Source organism: Hoplias malabaricus, chromosome 9 (assembly GCF_029633855.1).
Source record: "Hoplias malabaricus isolate fHopMal1 chromosome 9, fHopMal1.hap1, whole genome shotgun sequence".
NCBI lineage: Eukaryota > Metazoa > Chordata > Actinopteri > Characiformes > Erythrinidae > Hoplias > Hoplias malabaricus.
The window spans coordinates 41,368,763-41,379,420 of record NC_089808.1 but is presented as its reverse complement, the minus strand read 5'-3'; the positions used below and the strand labels follow the sequence as shown (position 1 = coordinate 41,379,420).

Genomic DNA, 10,658 nt, shown 5'->3' with positions numbered 1-10,658 from the left:
GCCCCCCTCGTCTGAGCCAGAGCTGCTTTGAGAGCTTCCAGAGTTAATTTTGGCAGCTGGTTTTCAATTAGTTTTAGTCTCAGGCTTTTGATATTTACTGTTAATCTCGTTTGAGTCTAAAATCTAAAATGATTTGACTATTTTAGAGGTATTATTTACTATCAAGTCTCAGAAACAAAGATAAAGTGTTATGTTACATTTAAAAGCATGTTAACATCCAAAATTATGCCACTTTTTTCGTTTAATATATTTAGCATTTACTTAACATTCATTCATTCATTCATTGTCTGTAACCCTTATCCACTACAGGGTCACGGTGGGTCCAGAGCCTACCTGGAATCATTGGGCACAAGGTGGGAGGGGGCGCCTGGAGGGGGCACCAGTCCTTCACAGGGCAACACACACACACACACTCACACATTCACTCACACACTCACACAGAGAGAACACACCACACTCCTCACAGACAGTCACCCGGAGGAAACCCACGCAAACACAGAGAGAACACACCACACTTCTCACAGACAGTCACCCGGAGGAAACCCACGCAGACACAGAGAGAACACACCACACTCCTCACAGACAGTCACCCGGAGGAAACCCACGCAGACACAGAGAGAACACACCACACTCCTCACAGACAGTCACCTGGAGGAAACCCACGCAGACACAGAGAGAACACACCACACTCCTCACAGACAGTCACCCGGAGGAAACCCACGCAGACACAGAGAGAACACACTAACATTTAAAATTTAAAGTCAAAAGTGCTCTGAACAGGGTCGACTGAGTCGACTCCAAGAGTTCAACACCGTGAATCGTTGGCCAGCAGTTGATTCGCTGTTACCAGTGACACCTAGACGCTTGAGGATTTGATTTTTACTAAAAACATTTACTGTGACTTCGTCCCCTGACCACTGCCATCATCTGGAGCACTTTTCTGTTTTAATTCCTTGTGATTGTGTTTTTAAATCAGTAATAACTATTCATTTATCAGTCTTTTTCATATTTTACTTTTTAATTATTGTCATTTTTCTCGTCTTCACGTCATTATTTCTATTTAGTTCTTGTCTGGTTTTCACTGTGAAAAGTGGCGTGTCTATATTTGTGTCGTAGTTTTCATAAACGAAATTGTGTACGGGATGAGCCCATTTTCAATCACTGTATTCGTTTAAATGCCTTTAAGGAAGGCCTTCTGACTCATTTCAGCTCTGTCTGGCCTTTGATTTTTACACCAACGCTGTGCCTTTTTGGCTCGGAGCTAGTGGTTTCCACTGTGGAAGTGTGGAGACGCTTTGTGGCCTCGTGAAAATCTCAGCTGAAATAAAACTTAGCACCAAAAGAAGTCATAAAAGCAGTGTTTCAGCAGCAGACACTGTCCACTGGAGCGAGACAATCGCAGGGCCACTGCACCAAAGCAGACCTCATGCGAATAGTCCTAGAGCTCGTGTCCTTCCAGCATCGCTTGAGGTTACGTCACTCTCCCAAAGACGACGTCCTGGCATTTATCAGCCTGTGGAATACGTGGCGTTAAGTGTGTGGCGGTTAAATGCCTGCTTAATGTCTCTGTCCAAACTCTATTGCAGCACACTCATCAGCAGGTTGATTATTTTCTGCCTTTGTGGGTGAGCTCATCCTGCCCTCTTTACCTTGTGTGTGTGTGTGTGTGTGTGTGTGTGTGTGTGTGGACCTACAGGAAAGTCAAGCCCAGCTCTCCATCTACTCTCTGCACATAAAGACAGATTAAAACCCCCTTTTATTACCCGGGGGAATTAAATAACTTTTAGAATGTGGTTTTCTGTAAATCACCCCTCGATGAATATTCATGGCTGTGTGTGTGTGTGTGTGTGTGTGTGTGTGTGTGTGTGTGTAATCGCATGCGAGCAGGGCTGGCCTTTATTGGGGGAAAGTTCCACTCGGTGCGAATGCGATGGCAGAGTGCAGCGCTGCGATTTACGAAGCCGTTAAAGAAAAACAGCAGGCGCGGTGCGCGCACACACTCCTCCGTCTGCTTTATAAGCAAGCACGCTAATCAAGGCTAAATGCTTTTTTACAAGCTGCCCACTAATAAGAGGAGATTTTAAAGCTTTATGGTCCCTGTGCTGATTGTAGGCCGGCAAATAGCTGACCGGCAGTCTGTCCAGTTTGTCTGCTGGCTGGCCGGCTCTCCTTGGCCAAGGTCTTCACCCAGTCACAGTGACTTTGGGGAGATGTGCTTCTCAAAGCGCCTCTGGGAAGGGCTTCCTCTCCGTCTTCATCTGTGTGGGCCTCACCGAGATGGCCGTGGACATTATTATCATCGTTATTATTATTATTATTATTATTCCTTGTCTAGTTCACATCCTGAGGCTGGAGTCCAGCAGGATTTGGGGACGTTTCCATAGTTACGGCACTGATAATACTATTATTGCTGTAACCTCGTAATGTTTAGTAATGAATATGGATCACGTTTTTGCACAACGAATACAGGGGGTCCTCGACTTACGACGTTGATCCGTTCCTACGTCGCGTCGTAAACCGATTTTCGGTGTAAGTCGGAACATACGTACACACTGTACGTAAATAACATATTGTAAGCACTGATCCTATCCTCACACCTATCCTCCTCGGTCCCGAGCCGCGTAACCGCGTATTCTTCTGCCGCGCCGCGCACACCACACACGAAGTTCACATTACGACGTTTACGACGCAAAACCACTTACGTCGAACAAGGCTTTATACAGTAAATGGGAGATGTGTCGTAACCACGAAACACCGTAACTGGGGATTGACGTAACCCGAGGACCTCCTGTGGTCTGGAATCTGTGCGCGTTGGTCGTCCTCTAGTCGTTCATCAGGACGATGTCGGCTGGATGGTTTTAGTCGGTGGACTATACTCAGTCGAGAGGGGGTTTAAAAACTCGAGGAGCTCTGCTGTGTCTGATCCACTCGTACCAGCGCCTCACACACTAACACACCACCACCAGAACTCCTAGACCACCTAAATCACGCCTTAAAGAACAAGGTGAAAACATGCAGGACAACAGAGGGACTACAGTCTGTAATTGTAGAGCTACAAAGTGCTGCTCTATGGTCAGAAGAGCTGAGAGAATGACTGTAGACTCTTGAGGAAGCCTGTGATTGTTCACCTACGTGGGCATTGTTCTTCTTTTCCGTTTGGCATTACAGGAGAGCGGCAGTCCATAAAGAGCTCCTCCTGCCTCTTAATGACCCCTCTCCTGATTTACATCCCGCTTTCCCAGAGGCCCGTGTGTGCGGTGGACGACTGCTCATCGAGGGGGGGGGGCACAGGCGTGTAATAAATGGCGCTATCGGAAAAGCCGGCTGAACGGGCAGGCACTAATCGGGGGGAGCGTGCCTGGGAGAACGCCGGCTCAGCGTCGGATCAATACTGTAGATCAGCGCTCCATCTGGCTGGAAAATGAGCGGATCACCATAAACATCTCGCCGAGCGCCGCGCTGCGCAATCAATGCCGGCCGTATTGATTTAGTTATTGCGAGTTCATATGCTACGGACAGTGTTAAATGTACATTCACCAGCCCACAGGCATTCGTCAGCCGCTGTTTAGTGAGGGCTGGAGATGGAGAGGTGGGGGGGGTGGGTGTGTACGGCCTTGAAGCCTGTCTCGTGGTAAAGAAGCAAAGCCTTGTCCTGACACTTCATTGGAGCTTAGTGAAAGTGTATCAGTTGTGACTTTAGGAACCGGAGGACGGGTCAGACTTGACGGTTTGACACCGGAACTGATTCACGCTTGTGTTTTTGTCCAGTGTTGTTCAGCAGGAAAAGTCTGGATCAGTGAGACATTGAAATGAGAGGGGGGTGGGGGTGAAGGAGCCCTGCTCCTCCCTTAAAATCCACAGCTGAGGTGTCCTCAATAAAGCACCCAACCTCCAGATGCTTCTCAGGTGCTGGGATGACTGCCTGCCAGTCTGTGTATGTGTGTGTGTGTGTGTGTGTGGTGACACAATTTCGAGCTGTGGCATGTTGTGATTTAGAGCTGGGCAATTAATCGAAATCGAGATTCAGAACTTTTAATCGACATAATCTTGTCTGTATCGATTATTTTTTATTCTGTTGTGTCCCCACTGTGTGTTCATGTACTGTCCCTTTAAACCATGCTACCAATCTGCAGTCACGTGACTCCGCCCCCTATCTGCCACATGGAGGAGAACCTAAACACAGAGGCCGACCGAGCGACTCGAGCTCGTACCAAATAAGAAAACAGTGTCTGAGGTGTGGACGTGCTGTGTTTTGACTAAAATTAAGACCACACCGAACTAAAAGAAGTCAAATGTAAACACTGAGAACACACTGCTCAGAAAACAAGAGAGAAACGAGCTCCCAGTTACATCCCAGCTTTAAAACTGGAGCATATTTACAGCACAAGCCTCGTCACTGAACCCTGAGGGTCACAAATAACAAAGGAAAATAACCATTCATTAAACAAAATCGTGGTAAAATGTACAATTAATCGTGATATTGATTTGCGCTCATATCGCCCAGCACTACTGCGATTGGTAAATAATGGCCTGACTGACCCTGAGCATTGTGTGTGTTCCTGCAGGATCACAGAGGACTCTACAGGGACCACACTGGAGGCACTGAAGGCACGTATCCGAGAACTGGAGAAGCAGATCCTCCGAGGAGACAGATACAAGTGTCTCATCTGTATGGTAAGAACACCTAGCGTGGTCATGCGGTCTATCTGGGCGTCTGCTTGCTTTGCCTGCTTTGCATGCCATCTTCATAAGTGTCGGACACTCCGATGGCCTCCTCTGAGTCTGAGGTGTCGCCCCTCGGCATCAGCATGAACAACCACGTGTTTTTGTCGAGCTGGCGTTGCCCTTCAGCCGGCACAACTTGACCCCGGCGTTAAGGGGAGGGCTGGTGGGTTAGTACGTTCCTCACAGCAGTCGTAAGAGTTGAATGCAGTCGGTGTTGTCATTCTTTAGTTTGTTCTTGTGGCTTGTTTTTGTTCGGTGTTTGACATGTCCTGCACTTCTTTTTGTCTTTGCTAATGCTGCTAGTTCACACACCAGAGTTGCTGAATGCGTTTTTAAGTCCCTGGGGTAGTCATCAGCGGCGGTCTACTGCCACCTACTGCTCACAATAATGGTAGCAGGCCTCTGGACACTGCACCTGTGACGGTTGCCCAAATTCCCAAAGGATATGGTGTCATCCCACTCTGCTACACACCACGTCATGTTTAAATATATATGTTTTATAATGAATTACACCATTCTGAAATCCAGCCCCCACTCTTGCAACACCATGCAACTTTGCACCTCCAGTGAGGTATAAAGGCCCCTTCCCCCAGCGTAGCTCAACAGAAACTCTTGTCCTCCATCCTCCATTCCTCCCTTTCCTCTTGTGTGTTGTGTGTCGCCCGCATCCTCGCGCTGGCTGTCTCCGGGTGTGTGTAAGCTGTGGCGAGCACGTTCTGGTTCTCAGTAGCGCTCTTGCGTGTCCCTGCAGCGGAAACGATTCCCAACAGGGCCTGACGGCAAGGGCGGGGGTCTGGTGAGGCTCGGGGGCGCAGAGGCTCCACCCCTGGGCTCTGGCTGCTGTTTTTACAGAGGCTTCGTCCCAGGCAGCAGCGCGATTAAGAGGCTACTGCCGCTCCGGAGGGTAAGCCTCTCTGTGCCCCCCCACCCACTGACCTCAACCCACCCCCGCCCACCCTCACCTTACACTGGATCTCCATTCTCACACACACACACACACACGCCTTCCCACATTCTCTCACTCTCTCCCTCTCTCTCTCACACACACACACACACACACACACACACACACTCTCCCCTGCAGTGCCCCTTCACTGCCTGCCCATCCTGCGTGCTGTGCCTCTGCTGCTGCCTGCTAGTGACGTCTCATCTGGGTGTGTTTTCATTGGGTGTGTGTGTGTGTGTTGGTGGTGTTTGGTGTTTTTACTCAAACGGAGCACTGACTGTTGTTTAATTTTTCTGTTCCTCTGTCTCAGGACTCCTACACAGCGCCCCTCACCTCCATCCAGTGTTGGCACGTCCACTGTGAAGAATGCTGGCTCAGGACTCTGGTGAGAACCCTCTCGTCTTCACACTGAGCTGGTCACTCTGCAGATCTGTCCCTCAGAGACGCACCAATACGCTTCTAATAAACACACCGAGCACTGTCTAAGAAGTCCTGCATTTATCCCTTTCTACTTTCACACTGTGACACGTAGCAGTAGCTGCTAACAGAGCTGCACATTTAGAAGGTTCCAGAGCGGTTCACTGCTTTAAAGCCCTTTAAAACCTCTCAAATACAGGCAGTGCATAATGTGAAATGAGCGTCTGAGTAGTGTGACATTCTTTATTTATATAAATCCAACACGACAGTCACCAGGCTTTATCCAGACCCATACATTTCTGTGCTGTACCTTTAATCACAAAACTTGCACCGGCCTCGGTTTATAATCTCCATACAGCCAATTGAACACACACACACACACACACACACACACAGTCATGTCCTCACCTCATCCGTCCTCCTACGCATTAAGCTCTTTTCAGCCGCTGCTCTCCGGGGAGCTGAGCCTATTCTGCTGCTACATGCGGAAGCAATAAATAAATGTTTCACAGCCTCAGCCCTTTTTCAATATGCGTTAGATTAAATCAGCCTTTTTCCTGTCCTCCCTTCACAAGGCTTTGTGTGTATAACACTGATGAAGGGAAACGGACGGGGGGGTTTCAGAGGAGTGTGTGTGTGTGTGTGTTATAGAGGTTTGTTACTAATGTGGGCATTAAAACTGTTGCCTGAAGACAGCAATAAAAGTAGCGCCGGGGCTCCTTCGCGTCTTGATCAAAGTAAATGCATCTAATTTGGTTAGAGCCGGTGCTGCTGCTGCTGCTGCTGCTGCTCCACATAGACGAGGGTGGAGCTCGCTGTAAAACGCAGGTAGCCTTCACCAACCAGAACAAAGGAGAGAAGCAGGTTTCTGAGACTCAGGGGTGGTGTGTTATACACAGATAGACGCATCTAACGCAAATAACCGTTATGTCCATTATACCACAGACACATTTAGGTGTTGGTGCAGTTTACTCTACGCTCCGGGGCAGTGTGTGTGTCCTTAAGAGGTGTGTTAACATCATCTATCACATTATAAGGAGCGTAAACTAGTTCCTGCACCTCACAGACGTCTGGGGCTGCACCTCTTTTCGGAACTGAACCTGTGTGTGTCCACCTGGGTCCGTAGAGAGGTGTGTGAAGGCTCTGTGGATATTTTCAGAAATTCCTCATGGTTGTGGCAGAGTCTACACCTCCATCCTTCTTCCTCTCGGTTCCTTCTATTTCTAGAAGCAGCTCTCAGAACAACGGGGAGCTCTCTCTCTCTCTCTCTCTCTATCTCTCTCTGTCTGTCTTCGTGTGACAGGCAAAATATAACACTTCACCTCTGCTGCTCTCTCTGAGCGCGTGTTTGTTCCAGGAGGCTCTTTAAAGCTCAGGAACTCTCACTGACTGCTGCTGCGCTGCTTTTCCGCACCACGCTGAGCCGTGCGAGAGACGCGAGGCTGCACAGCTCCCCCTGCACCTTTTTACTGCAGGTGTTTATGGGTGATGACTGAGGTTCAGAGATCTGGTGCCGAGCGAACAGGGTGGTCTTTACCGCTTGTAGTCCTCTCTACGTGGAAGAAAATGTCCACTGGTCGCGTTGGTAGCATTTATCGTGTTGTTCGGCTTTAAAGAAACACTACGTAAGATTCAGGTTTTTGCTCCTGGGCTCCCCCTACAGTGTAATTACTCGTTACCTACCCTCCTCCAAATGTTACATAGTTGTTTTACTTCAGTTACGGGTGCAGAGTAGAAACGAAGGAGGCCCTGTTCTCCCTGTTACAGCTCAGTGCATCATCACAGCTATTTTAAAGGTGTTATCTTATGGTCAAAGTAATACCCAGTGTTCCTTTAAGAAAAACTTTCACGTGCCCTGTTTCTGTCCCATTTCAGCGACACCCCACCGACCAGAGTGTCTCATATTTCTTTCTCTATCTCCAACAGGGAAACAAGAAGCTTTGCCCACAGTGCAACACCATCACTTCGCCAGGAGACCTCCGACGCGTTTACTTGTGAACACCAGCTGGTTGCAGCCTGCGTTCCTTCTCTATTTCCTTATTTTCTTTATTTTTTGCTCTGGTGGACTTCTGATCCCCCCCCCCTCTCTCTCTCTCTCTCTGTTGCCCCGCCCTCCCCCCCCTTTTGACTGAGAGAGACGGGCATGAACTTCTGATGTAGCAGCGAACTGCATGGGGACTGCAAACGGACGTAACCCTCCCCTCACAACGTACCCAAGCAAGAAGCTCCTCTCTCTCTCTCACTCTCTCTCCTCGGCCGACCTGTGACACTGCCCCCTAGTGGAGACCCACAGGCGGCTCAGGTCTAAGCCATACGTTACTGTCCAGTCTCACTTTCTCTGGAGGGATGACACCACCTCTTCGTCACCGTGATGAAGGAGCACATCTCACTTGTTCCACCCCTGCTGCAACTGTGTGTGTGTGTATATGTGTGTGTGTGTGTGTGTGTGTGTGGGGGGGGGGGGACCTCCCTCAGCCAGACCACTAAGAGCTGGTCTCAGGTTGGGACTCCACCGAGGCAGGGACTAACTTAAAAAAAACAAAAGGAAACAAAAAAAAAAAGACAATTAATATTTAACTCTCCAGCTTTTTCTTCCAAACAACAACCAAACTCAGCAAGCATCTGCTGGACCCTTGACGCCACCCCCCACCCCACCCCCTCAACAAAGAGATGTCCGTGTTTTCTTTATTCTCCCCCAAACTTACACTTATTTTGTGGTGTTCTAGTGAAGTCAACCAAATCCAATGAACCAGTGCAAGCACATGTATTATAGTCTATGTATGTTTACAGTGTTGTGAGTAAATGACATAGAAATCACACTTGTATACACACACCAACACACACACGTATACACACACACACACACTCGCAGAAACAAAAAAGACGTGATGAAACGCAACACAAACCACGCACACACACACAGAAGTATATATTGCTAAAGTCCAGTTTTAGTTTTTGGGTGGGATCTGGGTGGGAGTGGGCGGGGCTTTCAATCTTTGGTGCAAAAGAAAACCCTCTGTATTTTTAAACAGATGTCGTTGTCTTGAGGTTAAACTTGTATTTCATTGTACAGGAAGAAATTTAAGTAATATTAATAAGAACTACTCAAACTAGGCTTTAAAAATTTAGGCTGTACATTTCTTTTTCTCTTTTCCACTCTGATATTACAGTGTTCACTGTAGATTCAAATCTAAAGCAGGGGAGAGTGTGTCTTTTGCTTTGCTGGTTTTTATTTTATTATTAATATTATTATTTTGTGTGTGTGTGTGTGTATGAAATGGAGAGACCGGCTTTCCTTTCCCCTTAATGACCCCGAAGATGCTCTAAATCCCGAACACTCCCGGAGGATTAAAACGGCTCGTCGTCTTCATTTCATTAGATGTGTGTTTGTTCCATACGGACACCTCCTGTTCTTCCTCTCAGAGATACAAGCTCCCGATGATTGATTGAAAATGCTTTTGTTTCTCCACCCCCCCCCACAATCCCAACCCCCCCTCGTTCCTCCACAAGAAGATGGGTCAGTTAGGTCTGGAAGAGTTGACCGATGGCCTGGTTCCTAACTCTCTCCAGGAGTGAGATGGTGTGCTTTTTGTATTTGTACAACTATATATTCTGTGATTTTTCTGTATTGATGTAAGCAAGAAAAAAAAAAGAGAAAGGTCTTTGATCTGAACACAACAATAAACAGTCAAACGTTCCTTTGGATATAACTTTTCTTTTTAAGTTTTATTTGTTTGTTTTAATCGCACCGTTATGTACGAGGAACAGCGGTAACGCGCCACCTGTCGGCTCCGGTCCCCAGTTGTTCGGTTCTGTAAATAAACCCATCTGTACAAACGAGCGTTTGAAGTTACGTGATCTGAGTGCGAGGCTGATCTTCAAACCCACGGTGGATCCTTTATCGGAAAAAGGAAGAAGGGCCCACGTCTTTGTTTTTGATTTTTTTTCTTATTTTGCCAATAAAAAGAAGGTCCTGCTCCAGAGATGAGAACTTGCACAAATGCCTGTGTGAGCTGATGTGTGTCCTTGTATAATTCTTGGAAATGGTACTTGTCTTACCCGTTTGTAAACTACACTTGACAGTAATTAAATGATTGTACATCTGAACCAGCGTTCCTGTACTGCCCTCTTTCCCAGGTCCGCTCCGGCCAGCCAGTGGCCAACAACTGTGCTGCTCCTGTAGATAATGTGGCAGCACCGTGGCGCTGAATGTAGTGTCGCCGCCAAACAGCGCCAGGATCTCGCGGGATCCCTGCCTTGGATCATCAGCTGGGTTTTGGCCAGTTAAGAGTTTCAGCACAAACAAAGAGCCAAATGTGTCGTGTTTCCATCCCCAAACTGAAGGTGATCGGGAACCGTGCGCCGTGGAAACGAGCCATGTGACAAGATCTGAGTGGGTTTTCTTTGGTCAGAATGGTTTTCACAGCTGTTTTCAATCTCTGGCCGTAGTGCGACTCAGACACTGGGCTTCTGTGTCATAGAGCACTCATAATGTTTTGCAGGAATATAAATGCAGTGCAGTCCCTGACTTTTGCACAGTGCTGTATAAGTGCAATGCTCTAAAATAAGG

General features: G+C 47.8%; 1 protein-coding gene across 1 annotated transcript in view; it reads left to right on the top strand.

The window, feature by feature from the left end:
* rnf220a (ring finger protein 220a) overlaps positions 1–10,144 on the top strand; it is a 27,180-nt gene extending 17,036 nt beyond the window's left edge. Inside the window, 3 exon segments of the mRNA XM_066681077.1 lie at positions 4,566–4,674; positions 5,982–6,056; positions 8,015–10,144. Of these exon segments, the coding sequence (XP_066537174.1) occupies positions 4,566–4,674; positions 5,982–6,056; positions 8,015–8,086 (256 nt within the window). The 3' untranslated portion in view covers positions 8,087–10,144.
* Positions 10,145–10,658: the final 514 nt, after the last annotated feature.